Below are 16,966 nucleotides of genomic sequence, written 5' to 3' on the forward strand. Positions count from 1 at the left end.
TTTATATTTTAGTGATTGGAAGTGTTGCATTTGAAACCTGTATGCACACGCTTTGATTAGAAAAAGAGAATTTGTTTTATGTAAATGAGCCGTGCCGAGGCGCTGAGTAATGACATGTTTAAAGTATTACCACGAGCACGGGAGCATTGAGTTTGTCAGCCGTTGATGCATAATTGATTTAATCACATACAGTCAATCTCTGGCACACCTGCTGCTGATGTCCAACTAATCATTCTCGGGTGTCAGGACGGCACACTACCTTGGACAGCAGTGTTATTATGGAACGCCTATCCAGCACTGATCTTAAGTGTTTGAGGGGATTTCTCTTGTCCCGAATCACGTAGTGTTTATAAATGTAATTCAAAACTGATTTAATTGTGAATGCATTATTAATTGGTTTTGGCATATCCAGGCCCAGAGGCTGCTGCTGAGAGATGGCACTCTAGCTAATTTCACAATCCAGAGTCCCTCCACCCTGCCCACCATCACCCTGGGACTACCAGCCAACGCCAGGGTAAACACTGAACTGCAACACGTGTCTGTCATTGCAGCATTCTTACACCATTGTTTCTTTTCCTCGAGGCAGGCGAGAGGAGTCTGCTGTTACAGCTCTTTATACCACACTTTTTCCTTCAAAATTCTTCGTACTATCAAGGAATCTCTTGCTATTCTTGGAAAACTTTACCCGAGCAATGCATCCTGGTTCACGTAGGAGCGGGGAGCTTTTGCTGTCAATATAGCAAAAACTGAGGAATTAATTGCTTGAATTGACTACATTTAGTATGAAAACTGATTAAAAATCATCATCCTTAGTTTTTACTTTAAGGACATATGATTTAATCCGATCAAACTGTACAATATGTGATGTGTAAGTAACTAAATTACTCATAAAAAATAGATACCATTTGACTACATTAATGAAAGAAATCTCATCTCATGTCGGCCATGTTCATCCGATAGATAGAATGTCACCTGTTGCCGTAAATGCTGAATAACACTGTGTGTGTGTGTGTGTGTGTGTGTGTGTGTGTCAGACCGAAGGAGAGCTTTCCTCTCTGAGAGTCAGCAGGATACCAGTGGTTACAGCCGGGGGCTCGCAGGTCTTTCTCCCCCTGAGCAGAGAGGACCAGGCTGGGCAGCTGAACCCTCGCCTGCCTGTCATCATCCTGGAACCGTCTGGACTGGTACACACTGGTGAGACACACACACACACTGCCACTTTCATATAGACATTTCACTTTGACGTCCTGTACCTTATCTTTGTCCTCAGTCCTATTAACCCTATATATAGCCTACCCTATATATATTTATATCTGCCCCTGTAAAAATAATATATATATATTAGGGCTGTCAAAAATAGCGCGTTAACGGCGTTAATCAGCTGTTTGTTGTTAATTACGTCAATTTTTTTGACGCATTTCACGCATGCGCAGTGTGACAAATTATTCAGGTCAGTAAAGTGCCTCTTCCTCTAGGGAATGCACTTCATCCTATACAACACATTACTGCCACCTGCAGGCATATGTCAGGACGTCAGGTTCAGCAAGTCGTTTGCGCCAGAGACCCGCACCCCCCCCCCCCCCCCCCCTCCCCGTTCTCGCGCAGCAGAACAGAGAAAAAAAGCTCCGCCCAGCAGAGCTTTGCTAAGAGCAGCGCTGAGGTAGAGGACCATCGGAGAGACCCGTAATACTGTTCTGAAACATGCGGAGGAAGGGAAGCCAATGCGATCTAAATCCTCCCAGGTATGGGAATATTTCACACTGAAATGGGGGTGGTAGCGGATTTCTTTGCAGCGCCAGTCGTTCTAATCGCCGCGCTCGACTTCAAGGTGTAACCTTTATTATTGTTCGGTCTGAAACGGCGCGCCCAGTGACGGGTGGTGCAGCAATATTGTTGTTCGGGTGGAAATCGGGAGAAAGGTCGGTCCGGGAGATTTTCGGGAGGGGCTTTGAAACATCGGGAGGGTTGACATGTCTGGTCATGTCTGGTCATCGCAGCCCTGAACCATCAGGAGCACAAACTCACAGCAGAGTGGGATAAACTGCAGAGGCTCGAGACCCTTCTAGAGCCATGCAGGGAAATCAGTCTGTGACTTATCAAATAACATTGCTTTGATTATTTTCTGAAATGAATTTCTGAAAAATCAAATATCAATAACATGTATTTATGTAAAAAATAATAATGATGATAATAATGATAATTATGTATCTGTGTCCTGTTATTTATCTTTAGTATGCATTTCAGAAAGAAAAAATGGTTAGGATTCAGGTGTGATTAATCATGATTAATCCACTGAAAATTCTGATTAATTTGATTAAAATTTTTAATCATTTGACAGCCCTAATATATATCCATATACATATAAACAGGGTGTCACCTAATAGCCAGAAAAGGCTATTGTTGTCATTATATTTTCAAAGATGGTACAGCACCCCCCAGTGGTTACATTTAGAAGAACACTGTCTTTGCTGGATGAGTTATCAATTAGAAACAATTCAACCAAGTTACAATGTATCAGGCCAGTTTTACATTGTTGTAGCTCTTGTGTGTTTGTTCCTGCTCACAGGAACTAATCATTTCTCTGCTCCTTTGTGACTCCGCCTCTGACCAGTTCCAGGCCTCGACCCTGTCCAGCTACAGTTTGCCCCTCAGTTAGACCACCTTACCCCTGGAGGAGCACATCCTCACAAGCCCCTGAGCAGAACACGTTCGGAGCCCCTCCCCCAGAGCCCGCGGACACTTCACACGCATCTCCTCCATCAGCAGCACAACACGCAACTACTTGAGAGGCTCAAACAGCAAACTCACCTGGGCAAGGTAGGGAGAAGTGAATGCACCCAGGCATACACAGTCAGCATTGTCTTGGATCGAAAATTGTTTGTTGCATTAATCCTCACTTTTTAGTTTTGTCTATATTCCGTCTTGCAGTTATTGGAATTCTAATCCATGACGTATCTATTAACTAGACACTGATGTTATAAAATGAATTATCTCTCTCGGTCTTTTACTGAGTTAGCTTTCCAATGAAAGCAACAGTTTTACAGTTTCAAATATTTTAACACTTTAACGCATTATTTATGAACTTTTTGTATGGTCTCTAATAGGTTGATGTTGCAGCCTAACAAAAATCCTGCATTTCCAAAAAGCGCTTTCCCAACACCCAACTTCAATGTGTGTGTATGTGCCTGTGCAGCTGATGTCTAAGTCGAGCGAGAAGCCCAGACTGCACCAGATCCCCTCTGAGGACATGGACTCAGAGGACGGCGGCGGGACGTCGCCTACAGAGCCAACATACCAGAGCAGAGTGAGGGCGGAGTCACTGAGGGAGGCGGAGCCGGCAGCATCTAAGAACCAAGAAGAGCAACTCAACCTGCAACATGCACTCATACTCAACCAGGTTGGAAAGCACACAGGCAATACACACATAGAGAAAGCAGGTTCTTCATGCTGTAGGGGGCGGCCTAACTCTTGTATGTTGGGATAGTTTCCATTGCATCGTTTTTGAGGTTTGAAAAGTACTCCTTCAATCAAGGTGGATATTTTAGGATGCAATGATTACAGGGTGTAAGCACTCTTATGTTTACGTACCTCTCTTTCTGCAAATGTGTTGATACTATTGGGGGAGCTGAATGAAAACATCTCCCATTTTATTGACAGTACAGTAGAGGAAGCTCTGTGGCTTTCAACCCTTAACATAGGACTTTAGAGGGATGTTCATCTGCATCCCAAATGAGATATTTACCAATGTTTTCCACGGTTTAGTAAAATACCCCGTGCTGCCCTACAGCTTGTGGACGGTTCTTCTCTCTTCACTTTGAGTTAATTTGTCATTGATACTTAGTTGGAATTATGTCAACTATGTTTCACCTCTATGTCCCCTCACTCTTAACTGCAGTCGTTGCTGTGGGAACAGCAGAAGCAGCTGCAGCTGCAGCAGCTGCATCTACAAATGGAGACCCTGGCAGTACCCATGTTACGGGGTAGCGGGGGGATTGGTAGTGGGCTGGGAGGCCATCGGCCCCTGTCACGTACACAGTCCTCCCCAGCCTCCACCTCTCTTATTCTGCCTGAGAAACCCATGACCCTGGCCTCACAGGATAGCAGCAGCACCACACGCTTTACCACCGGTGAGTCAATGATATTTATAATTCAGGATGCCCCCGACAGATGTGTGTTGGGCCCACATCTATTTCTAATTTTTCTGTCATGCTAATACGAATAGGACCATTATGGTGATTAATTCCCAGTATTTAGCACCATGCACTGACCAGCGAGCTAAAAGTGAAGGAAGGTCATACAGGTTATCAAAATAAAGAGTGTCTACACCTCCAATAATTTAAGACTGATTTGACTCAACTAATGTTTCATCAATCAAAGCACTACTGCTTCAGAGAATATATGGAATTAAAGACTCTGTTGGTATTAGTCCAAAACCTAAGGTAGGGCATTTAAACCCCTATGAGTATGAGCACTGTCTGGCCTCATCTGGAAAAGTTAAAGAAGTAGACCAATCAGACAGGTATTGCAACAGGATAGAACTCAAAGGGCAGCTTTGTGTAGGAACGATTTGTGTAGGAACGACAATGCTGATGGAATATTTTCTTCTGCTTGTGTGTGTGCATGCAGGCCTGGTGTACGATTCTCAGATGCTAAGGCACCAGTGTACCTGTGGGGACAACAGCAGTCACCCAGAGCACGCCGGGAGGATACAGAGCATCTGGTCCAGGCTCCAGGAGAGAGGCCTGAGGGGACAGTGTGAGGTACGTAAGGCTCGGCACACGCGTACAGCCCCATCCGACCTGCAGAAATGACACCGTCTGATCATAGAGAGGTTGACTTTACGGAGTTTGGGCACAATAGAGCTTTATCTGTGTTTAACGGTATTCTTCACTGTCTGTTGTCCATTGTCCTTTTCGTACAGACTATACGAGGTCGTAAAGCCACCATGGAGGAGCTGCAGTCGGTCCACACCGAGCGCCATGTGTTGCTCTACGGCACCAACCCGCTCAACAGACTCAAACTGGATAACCGCAAACTGGCCGGTATGCCACATATTCTTAAATCTGAGCCAAATTAGGTTTGAATTAACAAAACCTTTAATTGGTTTACCAGTGGAATGAAAGACATTACTTTGGAATGTAAATATGGTCAGGAACATTAATACCAAACAGATGCTCCAGATGTCCAGCTCGTCTCAATAATAGAACTAAATTTCCATCACAAACTCGCATTCTACAGTTCATGCTTTTAAAATAAATGACAAACTTTTCCCCATCAATCATGCCTCGCCATTAACAACCTCGTGGGGTCTAAATCACTAAAGAATTGCACGGCTTTTGAATAAGACACAAAGAAAGTTTAATTCTCAAATTCTCTATTATTATGTTTTATGCAAAACCGCCCCTGACCTATGCAAATAGCCTCATAGCTAGATCAGCTAGAAAAAGGACAGTTTGTTCAAAGAATAACAAAACGTAATTGAATGATGTGTTATGAAAAAGTCATTTTGATTTTTCTTTCCCAAGGAATCCTGTCTCAAAGGATGTTTGTGATGTTACCATGTGGGGGTGTGGGGGTAAGTACAAAAACACACACACAGAAAAAAAACTGTATTCTTGATCATACTAATAGAAAGCTTTTAATAAAAGCTTTACAATGTGTTGATGAAAGATAATAGTGCTTCAAAGAAAGAAAAAAAAACGAAAAAGGCCCGAAAAAGAAAATAAGAAGGAAGACAGGATATTAAAGAGGAAAAGCGAGTTGGCTCGGCCGTGCGCTTCGGTTTGCTTGACGGTCCGTGTCGGGCCATGACAAGGCAGAGCTAATCAGAACAACATGTGGGATAAAAGAAATGCCTCGGCTTTCGTTGTCCAAGCCAGATGGACGGTAATGGCCATTTGTGCACAGATAAAAAGGAAAGGAAATGAGCCAGCATTACAGCAGTGACAGCATCACTGTCCCACAAACAACAGAGACAAAGTCATGCTTCATAAAACAGGTAGCATGTACGTGTAAGTGTTTCCTCTGCTATTTGTTCTCATTGGTCTCCGTTGTTTGGCTTTCTATTGTGCAGGTGGATAATGACACCATATGGAATGAGTCGCACACTTCGACGGCGTCGCGCATGGCGGCGGGCAGCGTGGTGGAGCTGGCCTGCAGAGTGGCCAAAGGAGAGCTGAAGGTGAGACACTGAACCCGCAAGCGATAAAACGTTGGTTTTATTACATTCTGTTGCCTCATCCTCGAGTTTTCCTTCCGTTTCTGTTGCGGTGTCTCGTTGCTTTAAGCACCGTCTGCTCCAGGTGTTGGAACGATGAGAATATACACTTACACTACAAAATAATTGTTCCAGAAAATATTGCAACATAATTCTTTTTGACTCCGTAGAAGGTTAGCTTAAAAACAATATGTGAGAAATGAAAAGTTAAAGTTACATGAGAACAGCTCCTATATCGAGACCTGTGGTGAATACACTCAGGTTTATCATGTGAGAAGGTGAGAGACGGCGTTGGGTTTTAACTTTAGCTGTGCACTGTCTTGTGGACCAAAAGCAACTTTGTGATCTCAGTTACTGAGATGTTCCTGAGATGGAGTCCCCTGTTTGCTTCTGGCATAGAAGCATGCATCACCCGGCCTGACCCACCGCAAAGATTAGTGGGTTTCACAATATATTTTGCACGTGGGAAAGTGTTGTTGTTCTTTTGTTCAAATTGGTCAAGTGTAGATGATATAATTATCTAAAGGTATTTATAGCTGGCAGCTTCTATCCACACAGAAAAACAAGGCAGTGTAAAAGTAGGTACCAACAACCAACAAACGCCACCATAATACTCGGTCCATACTGAGCACTGGTTGTACACAACCATTTCATGACATTTCCACTGCTCCAACTCAGAAAAGCTAAAGAGAATACATTATTATTGTGCTCATTTAAAAGGACAACTTGGTCGAATGGCTTCATATTGACAAAAGTAAAGCGTTTGATCCCTTGTGTTCATGAAATGTTTAACTGTTTTGACCTTTACTCACCAAGACTATAAAGGTGAATCTGATTCACTTTAGTTTCTTTTAAAATAGCAAAGTGCAAAAAGAATCTTTGATCCACAATCAGAATTGTATACGGTCATTAGCCTTCATACAGTTTTTGTTCTGTTCCACATCATGTATTTAGTTGATTTGGACCGAATATGTAACTAGAAATTTGCTTGTTTTTTATGAATAGCATTGATTTTCCAACCAATGTTATGATAAAGATACTTTCCTGTTACAAATGGAAGGAGCATTGATCCAACCAAGCTTTTGTAAAGATTTCTGAAAGACAGGTTTTGTACCTGAAAGGACTGCGGCAGCTTTATTTCTGTACCAAAACTGTTACATTCCATCATAAAAGTGTATAACTTTGAAACTCTACCTTGTAAAGCTAAACGAAACACTTAATGAATAGTGTCTTTTTTCTTTTGCACAGAACGGCTTTGCTGTGGTCAGACCGCCAGGACATCACGCAGACCCCTCTAATCCAATGTAAGTGTGTGTGTGTGTGTGTGTGTGTGTGTGTGTGTGTGTGTGTGTGTGTGTGTGTGTGTGTGCCTGTGTGCCTTTAGTCAAATGCTCAGCCTGACTGGAGAGAGTCTCCTTGCTGTTGCTGCAGCGTCAGCAGCCTGTCTGTGGAGGGTATTTATGAAGTGATAGAGAGACAACAAGGGAAAAGGCGAGGAAGATTGATTGATTGACACAGCCAGAGACACAAGAGACACAGAGCCTTCTCAAAAGTCCCATGACTGTACATCACTCATTTTGCAATTCAGCACAAACCAAAGCTAGAAAAGACATCCAGCATGTCGCTTTGTGAGGTAAAGTCTTTAGTTTCTTCCTTAACTGTCAGTTTCATCCTCACTGTCTGTGTCTACCAGGGGTTTCTGTTACTTTAATTCTGTGGCCATAGCTGCCAAAAAGCTCCAACACAGACTCAGCGTCAGCAAGATCCTGATAGTTGACTGGGTAAGTCGGCCCATTAACTCCTGCTTCTCACTAGTGTTGTTTATATTAATGAAAACCCACAAGGTATCGCATATATATATAAATATGTCTTCCCCCGTCCTGTCGCTAGGATGTTCACCATGGCAACGGCACCCAGGAAGTTTTCTACAGCGACCCCAGTGTTCTCTACATCTCGCTCCATCGCTATGACGATGGGAACTTCTTCCCTGGCAGTGGGTCGCCAGCTGAGGTGGGTGACGTCCAGTCGTCGTTGTAGTGTAGACGTGATATTATTACAGGCTGACCCTTGACACTTTCATTTTGGGGGTTCAGGTTGGTTCTGGGGCAGGAGAGGGCTTCAACGTGAACGTGGCGTGGACGGGAGGACTGGACCCACCCATGGGGGACGCTGAGTACCTCGCTGCATTCAGGTAGACCCCTGCAACACAATGTGCACAAGAGAAGGAGACACAGATGATAGGGGACAAGTCAAAGGAAACGTCTCTTTCATGGATATGTGATTCACATCGTTGTCGTACTGTCGTGCTGTGACTCCTTTTCTCTGTTATGGAAGTACCTGCACTTATTATTCAACATCTGGGCATCCGATTTAGCACACATTTTCACATATGTGGTATCCTGCCAATGATTTGCAGTATATTCTTCTTTCTTTGGGATGGATCAGAGGAATGTATTCTGCATTTCAGAATGCTTTTAAAGTTACAGCCCGATACAAAATGAATCCAGATCCAGATGAGCATTTGAGTCTTGGATGGTGAATCTAGTAGATAGGACATACAGAAAAGTTGGTTCAATGTCTTAATAGTTTATCTATCAGCTGTGCTCCAGTTTTTATTATTCAGGATAAGGATGTTCAGTTTAGTTATAATAAGACAATTTCTCAGATTTTCCTTTACACTGAGCCACAACGAACACACTCGGCGTCGCATTGCCTCTGACGTACTTCTTGCGTATTATTAATTGCTCTCATTTGTTGAGCATGTGTCTGGCGCTCCCTGTTTTCAGTAACTTCAGATGCTTTACAGTAAAACGCTCTTGGACCGCATGCTTCCTGCTCGTGGGTTGGATAATTGTCACGTGGGAGTTGTTTGGCACCAATAAAGTTTCACTCGCGTGGGTGTTCTGAGTGTCTGGCTTATCGAACCACAAGTAAACTGGCAATGACGTCTGATGTCTCGCGCCTGTGTTTATGACTAGATAAAAAAAAAAGACTGGAGTGAGATTATTGCATTAAGTGTTTATAGTTATAATACCTCTTTTGACAAGTATAGCAACCAGAAACATATGTACACATTCTGTACACATTTTACCTGTTACACAGATGTCAAATAAATTAAGGAAATAACAAAGACGATCCTGGCTAACCATTTTTTCAGCTGTTCTTAACACAGGAAGGGAAAGTATTTGCCTCTCAGGGCTTCTGATATGAACCAATCAACGAAACCAATGGGTGGACCTGCTCCTCCACTAATGAAATGGTAAAATAGGCGGTTCCCTCAAGTGATGATCAGCCTCAGAGGATCGACTTGCTTTCATTACTTCCTGTCAACGGCCATAAATACACAAGATCACTTGACCAACGTGAGATGTATTCAAATAGCACTGACCCTGATGCTCAAAGAGACTGCCCTTCCTTCCTTCAGTGCTCCTATGCAAAACACTGATTTCCTGCAAGCTCCAAGGCCGCCTCTTTGACCCCGACCTCTGACCTTGGAGCAGAGCAACAGCTTTTCCTACAATAATAATTTAAAGCAGAGGTATAGTGCGGCCCCTGTTTTTAAGGGTGGGGGTGGGGGGTTTATCTCCAGGGCAGTTGCTGGTCATAGTTTTTCACCCTCACAAAAATATACTTGGATCCAAATTACGTTGAGTTTGTTTATAATATGTTGTATACAAAAGCTGTCTGGCTGGATATACGCAGATGCAGAAACATTTTCTCATAAACTACCATACAATCTGACTCTCCAGAATAGTCGCTCCCTGCTGGCCAGTAAATAGAAATTCAAGGGACTTTTGCATTGGCTTCGCTTATCAGAAATTTTGCAGGTTAATTGTACAGCCCATATCACATTGAATATCAGCACCGAGACGACTATTAACAATCACGTTAGGAGCAAAAAGGTGCAGAACTGCACCGCATTAACTGATGCTGTTGTTGTTTTCAGCTGATAGGAAACTTCTTGTCGGAATTATGGACGATTATGACAATTAGCCTGCCGGTCCACATGATCCCTTTGTAGCCTCTAATGGGCAGGCACTTTACAATCATGATCTTTTCCTCCGCCTCCCACCCACTGCTTTGTAATTAATAAAGTTGGCCAATGTGGCAGTGGTAGAAAAAAGCCATTTATTGGAATACATTTTATGGGTAAAGTTGGCGAGTTCTACAACTTCAGAGGGGGAGCTTTGTTGCATTTTCACCTTATCCTTCACTCTCAGCCCTCCCCCTCCCCCCCTCAGTCCCTCCGACTCCTTATTTTCCATCACCCCAACCTTCACCATCACCCTGCACGCACACACACACACACACACACACACACACACACACACACATTCGCCCTCTTCCTCTCCTCCCTTGATTGATCTTTAATAAGCGTCCCGCCCTCCCCCCTTCCCTCCATCTTTCCATTAGCTTGTCTGTAGTTCCTCTCTCCGGGGGGAGCGTGGTAGCTTTAATGGGTCTACAGGGGAGGCAGGATTGGGTTTTGCGGTGTGTGTGTTTTTGTGGAGACGTTTGTGCATGCTCTGCTTCACCCCCACGTGACAGTGATAGGAAACTAGGAAATATAGAAATGACTCAAAACCTGCAGCACGCTGACACGGGAGGATTACTCTCACTGCAGGAGTTTGCATACGTACGCGTGTGTCTTTGTGTGTCTGCGTGTGGATGCCGGAATGCGTTTAATCACTGCGTGTCCTCATTTTTGTCTATGAGCTCATGCTGTCCATCTGCATGCAGTCATGACAGCAGCATGTGTTTGGATATGTGCGTGTGTGCTCTGATATATTATTGTGTGTGTCTGAATGTGCGTGTGTGTGTGTGTGTGTGTGAAGGGGAGGGGATGGAGGTCCCCAGGCAGAATAATGAAGGTAAATGGATCCCAGATGGACTGTTTTTCCTCTTTTCCTCTGTGTTGTCAATGACGTGAGGAGAGTGACAAGCCTCTAATGGGAAACAGACTCACACACTCTGGCTTTGAACGCGGCCGACAGCACCGCGCGGCAGAGTTGAGCCTCCCTCCGCCTCGGGACAGCTGCGCTCTCTCTTCCTAACAACAATAACACTAAGCAAACCTCGCAGCTACAGCATAAAGCCCACAAAACAATTTGACTTTGTCAAGCAGTCTTGTGTTTCTCAAAGCAGCGGAGAAACAAAAGCCCTTTGTCCGCTCTGTTTGAGCCGCATAGTGGAGATTCAGCCAAACCGTGGTCACACTTGTCACGTTTAATGACTTTTTCCCCCAATTTGATTGTGTATATTTGTCATCTCCGGGAGACGGCCCAGTTTGGAAATGCTTTTTGTATCGGAGCTGGCTACATTTGGCTGAATATTTCGGGCGGTCTTTAGCAAACGGATAAAATACATACAAATTAAAGTCTGTCCATCAGTGATTTATTAACCTTTGAATCCACGGAGGAGTGGGACACAGCTTCGAGTGCAAAGTCATGGGCGGTGTGTTGCCATGCAAATTTCTGGTGTGTCTTCCTCCAATTTCCCTTTTGGAGTTTTCTCTCCTCTTCAACACAAATAGACGCTGCTTTGCCAACAACTACTGTGGTATCCTCTCCCTCCCTCCATCCACTCTTTCAGTTGAACCGTAGAGTAAAGACTTGTGTATGGGTCTGTGTCAGGTTTGTGCATGTTACAGGAGAGATCGCACAAACCTTCCAGTAGAACAGATGTCTCATGGCAAAACCTAGCATTAGCATGCCCAGTGGTGAAAGTGATGAATGACTTGCGTCGACCTCCGTCACAGACGGATTTACAGCGGCTTTGTGTTTGTGTGTCCGCAGGTCGGTGGTGATGCCCATCGCCCGGGAGTTCTCTCCGGACTTTGTGCTGGTGTCGGCCGGGTTCGACGCCGCCGAGGGCAACCCCGCTCTTCTCGGGGGGTACAAGGTCTCCGCCAAATGTAAGCCACAGTCCAGTCCCCCCCTCTTCCCCCCCCGTCCTTAGCGAGAGGGACCAATAGGAACTGTTCCTTATGATCCCGTGGGTATTTAGATATGAATAGATTATTACAGCTCGTGTCCTGCATGGACCGAAGAGCGGGAGTTGTGCCTTCCACCGTACCTCGCTGCATCACCATAATTATAGTAAATTAGTAGTTGGTTTGTTGCTGCGGGAGGAAAAAGGTAAAAATATACATTTGTTGTTTTTATAGGCTATTGGTATAGTTAGTATAGCTAAACTCTTTCTACAGTAAGTGGTAACTTTATTCTGATTCATACGCCATGCTCAACATTTCTGTGTGTGTTGCATGTATTTTTCGACCACAGGTTTCAGTCACATGACCCGCGAGCTGATGTCTCTAGCAGGGGGTCGTCTGGTTTTGTCTCTCGAGGGAGGTCACGACCTCACCGCTATCTGCAATGCATCTGAAGCCTGCGTCGGTGCACTCCTGGACACACAGGTGAGGCACGCTGGGTAACGGAGTTCTTTTTAGATGTCTACCTTGTGGTTTTTTGTGTCCTTTTATATGGTACAAGTTTCAACTCCTAGTATGTTGTACAACTATTTGCATCTTTACATTAACATTTAAGTCTCTCCTTGGCTGTACATTTTATTAAAAAGAAATCTTGTTGCTTTGCTGTGGGTATAATGTTGGTTCTGATTATAGTGTAATGTATCGGTTCTTTTTACCATACCTCTTCAGTCACTTCTTAACTGAAAAAGTGCAAGAATAATGTCCATTGTCTTCATGGCCGCTTCTCTGTCCTGTAGGACCCACTGCCAGAAGAAGTCCTTCTCCAGAAGCCCAACGCTAATGCTGTCCGCTCCCTGCAGGCCGTCATTCAGATACAAAGTGAGCAGCGCTCATATATCATTCAACTAGTTGTTTTTTGTCCACATGTTAAAGTTTATTTAATCCGTCCACAGAGTATCCATTTCATTCTCCTCTGCCTGCTCCTCCTCCTTACTAATGTGGTCGACAGGTGGACACCAAATAATGATTAACCACTAACTGGTCAAACCGTCCTCAATCCTGTTTTTTTAAACTGTTCCACGCTTCTAAAATATTGTATAGTTCAAAGTGTCCCTGTTACTCACAGCATGATCAGAAGAGATCCCTGGCTTTGTAGCCAGAGAGCACCAGTAAGCGGCGTGTGTGTGTTTGTGTTTCAGGTCAGTACTGGCCCAGTGTGAAGGCCCACAGCGGAACAGTCGGTCTGTCCTGTGTGTCCGCGCAGAGACGAGACTGTGAGGAGGCTGATGCCGTCAACGCTCTGGCCTCGCTCTCCGTGGGGGTCCAGAGGTGAGACACACACACACACACACACACACACACACACACACACAAACGGTCGTGCAACCATGCTAAACAAAACACACTTTCACCATTCATGTTTCCAACCCCCAAGTTCTGCTCTCACGTCTGTGCCCCCCCCCCTCTTCCACTCCTCCTTCAGCCTCCCTGACGAGCCGATGGAGCACGACAGCCACTCCATGTAGAAGAATCCGACCAATCACCTCCAGAACTACCTTCTAGGATTTGTACCACACACGTAGCCTTAAATCTCCTGCATTTTTACACGACCATGAGGGGGGGGGTTGTAATTCCGCTGAGTCCCACCCTTCTGCCTTATCCACGCTCATTCAAATGAACCAACACACAATGCTGAGCCTGAGACCTTCAGGACGAGCATGTCAGTGCTGGTTACCACTCACCTGGATGGCTTGGGAGACCTTCTGACGCCTTCATACCGCTTGTGTGTGTGTCCGGCCTCAGAGCAGGGGACAGACATGCTTCAGTCTAGCTCTGAATTCTCTTAAATGCTCAATGTACCAGCAAGTGACTTTGTGGCCTTAAGTCTACCTTAACGTAAGGACCAATAGGTTTCAGACTTCCTAAATCCCTCTCTCTATCTGACACTTTGTGGAATAAACCTACGATATCAGGTGACACCTTATTTGCAAATTTGAAGAAGAAATGGCCACATCCTAGAAAGAATACGAAGAAAATAAGACACAGAGATCGTCTGCTTTAATGATGTCATTAGATGCAATTCAACCACTAAAAGAAAACAAAGAACTCAAGGACAACTGTGGTTTTGTAGAAACAAAAGGCAAAGGTCCTTGTTGTTTAATTGCACTGTTCATTCCGTAATGTGAACCATGGAAATTCAAAAGCTCTGGTATATAAAACAACTCCTCTGCAGGTTATTTTATTTCTTCTTTTTTTTGAAGATTTGGATGACATTGTGTCTGGTATATTTTTCCCTGATCTTCATCTGAGATGTCTTATGAAGTCTCTGACTCACCTTTAGTCGCAATTCTTATGAAGTTCAGCAAAAGGTTTTATGAGCAGGAATATGTGTTCACCGCTGACCAGTGTCTTAGATACACACACACACACACACACACACACACACACACACACACACACACAGACACACACACAAACCTATACACATGTACAAAGCAATGATGAACTGTCAATGTACCACTAGTATTAAATACTGTATGATATTGTTTATATTTGAGACTAAAGGAGCGTTCATTCCACTGTGGCACCCCTGAGGACCATTGTATTGTTCTAGTAGCAATAATGTTAATGCACTTAATGGACATCACCCAAAGAAAAACTGCCTTTAAACACCCTGCACTTGGCTATGGGACTGTGGACGCGACACAAGGGACGCATTATGAAGTTATGGAGTACCATCACGTGACCCACTTTTAAAAGGCAACCTTTGAACCTGTGGATTTAGGTGAAGATCATACATGCAGACCTTGGTGGGCTGTATATTTTGATGATCAACCTGGTTTGAATGTTTTCTTTCACCACTTTTGGAGTTCCGGGCTTTATCGCAGTCTAATTAAGGAAACTAATGCCTTGTGTTTTTGTTAGGAGGTGAACTCTGAATCGTCTTTTTTTTCCACTTGACACTTGTCTCTGCAACTCTTCTTATCGTGCTTTAATCAAGCTGGACAAGGCCTCGCTTAGTATGTTGATCCCCTTGATGTACGCTGACGTTTGAAGTAGAGGTCACGTTGAAGAATCTTCTCCCTTACCCTGCTGTCGGGGCACGTAAAGGGCATGCATTCCAAAAGTGAAAACAAAATATTATAGTTTGGATGTTTCTCTTGAAATCTCTCTTTTATGCATACTCTGATCGGCCAGTTCAAGAACATTTAATGGCCAATACTTGTGTTTTTAAATCGGAGTTTCAGATAGCTGAGTCTTAATAATAAAATATGACAAAGTTGCAGCCAAAGAAAACAGTTTTCTTCTTTAGTTAAAGAGGGTTTTTTGTTACAAGCTTCTAAAACTGAATCCAAACACTAAAACTGTGACAAATGACATTCATGTTTGACCACTTGACACGGCCTTTCTTTGAAAATGTTGCCTGAGTTTTTACACCCAGGAGGGAATTGAAGCAGCACGATTGGATTTTCAACTCTTGTTGGGAAATATTTGACTTTCTGTGTAAATGTAGCTTTGCAAAAAAATGAAAATGCAAAATAGCAGTCTCCACAGCAGGTTAGTGAGACTGGTTGAAGGAAGCGTTACCATTTTTTTTTTTTTTCATCCAAGTAAGAAACCGTTTATGTGCTCAGTTTGCTTTAGTTGAACCCTGGGCATCGTCTGCCCAACAGAAGGCCTTGTATATTAAGCCAAATGACTTTGCCTTTGCAGGAGTCCCACTGCTGTTGCACTACTGCCTCATTCCAGTAGGAATCATTTGGAAAATGTCAGATTAGCGTTCTGTAATTGGTGTAACTGAAAAGCGTGTCATGCTTTCGCTGGTAGTGTAAATAGTGTTCTCAGTGACGGCGTTGAAACATTATGCAGAGTCTCTCTTAGCCAGCGTGCCCGTCAGGTGCACCTGTTGACTATGGAGTCCATGGTGTCTAATGTGTGTGTGTGTGTGTGAGAGGCGACTGCATTCACCCTGCACATGTGACATGTGTTGTGTGCATGCATTCGAAAGTGTTAGTCGGTGTATGTGTGGGCCGTCACATACTGTCAATGAGCGGTGTTATATTCCACTGGCTGTTCTATCGTCTTACGGAGAGGCCAGTATTGCCTCAACTCTTAATTCCCATTAGTTACTGATGTCAAATGTAACTTTTTCTTAAAGAAATACTCTGTAAATATGAACTCCACGACCAAACTACGCGTGTCACACATGTGCCTTGATGCATTCAGCAGTAGTATCTGTATTTGTAACTCTTAACTAACTGGACTTACAGTAACTATGTGGTATCTATAAATGTGACTTTGACATTTCTTTTTATGCTTTTCTTTATTATTTACCTGTAGGTTTTATTTTTCTTCACATTTCCTACATAATGTGTATGTATAGAAAGATTGTCCATTTTGTACTGTTATTTTTTCTTTTCCTCTTGATTAAAACGGTCATTTCCAGTTTAAGTCTATTTTTGACTTGCCACAACATCACCACATGATTGACAGTTTTCATAATAGCTTGATTTTTATTTCCTAGTAATGTATAGCTTTTTCAGAGCTACACAATAATCTAGCTTCAGCAAATTGTGGATTTTTTCGTGGTCATTTCACATACTTCTGTGAAATGACCACCAGCCTTATAACAGTCACAAACGTCACAGTAACATAATAACATGAACAAATATTTGGAACACTGTGGTGGTTGAAAGTCTTATGTTTCTTTGGGACTAACGGGGACTTGGCTAGTGCGACATTTTTTCCACAGAAATGACCCGGTTACTCAAGATAATCCACAGACCTTGATCTGAGAAATCACAAATGCATTTTTGCGC

General features: G+C 43.6%; 1 protein-coding gene across 3 annotated transcripts in view; it reads left to right on the forward strand.

Moving 5' to 3' along the window:
* The window catches only part of hdac7a (histone deacetylase 7a), a 54,631-nt gene extending 38,039 nt beyond the window's left edge, over positions 1-16,592 (forward strand). For all 3 annotated transcript variants that reach the window (XM_037479638.2, XM_037479639.2, XM_037479640.2), the window contains 18 exons: positions 413-514; positions 1,035-1,194; positions 2,612-2,817; positions 3,194-3,397; positions 3,896-4,127; positions 4,627-4,760; positions 4,922-5,042; positions 5,526-5,575; positions 6,074-6,181; positions 7,466-7,521; positions 7,911-7,998; positions 8,108-8,227; positions 8,311-8,408; positions 12,013-12,131; positions 12,499-12,632; positions 12,944-13,025; positions 13,346-13,475; positions 13,630-16,592. In XM_037479638.2, the coding sequence (XP_037335535.2) occupies positions 413-514; positions 1,035-1,194; positions 2,612-2,817; positions 3,194-3,397; positions 3,896-4,127; positions 4,627-4,760; positions 4,922-5,042; positions 5,526-5,575; positions 6,074-6,181; positions 7,466-7,521; positions 7,911-7,998; positions 8,108-8,227; positions 8,311-8,408; positions 12,013-12,131; positions 12,499-12,632; positions 12,944-13,025; positions 13,346-13,475; positions 13,630-13,672 (2,187 nt within the window). In that variant the 3' untranslated portion in view covers positions 13,673-16,592. The remainder of the gene's footprint in view (positions 1-412; positions 515-1,034; positions 1,195-2,611; positions 2,818-3,193; positions 3,398-3,895; positions 4,128-4,626; positions 4,761-4,921; positions 5,043-5,525; positions 5,576-6,073; positions 6,182-7,465; positions 7,522-7,910; positions 7,999-8,107; positions 8,228-8,310; positions 8,409-12,012; positions 12,132-12,498; positions 12,633-12,943; positions 13,026-13,345; positions 13,476-13,629) is intronic.
* Positions 16,593-16,966: the final 374 nt, after the last annotated feature.

Source organism: Pungitius pungitius, chromosome 1, assembly GCF_949316345.1.
Source record: "Pungitius pungitius chromosome 1, fPunPun2.1, whole genome shotgun sequence".
NCBI classification, from domain to species: domain Eukaryota; kingdom Metazoa; phylum Chordata; class Actinopteri; order Perciformes; family Gasterosteidae; genus Pungitius; species Pungitius pungitius.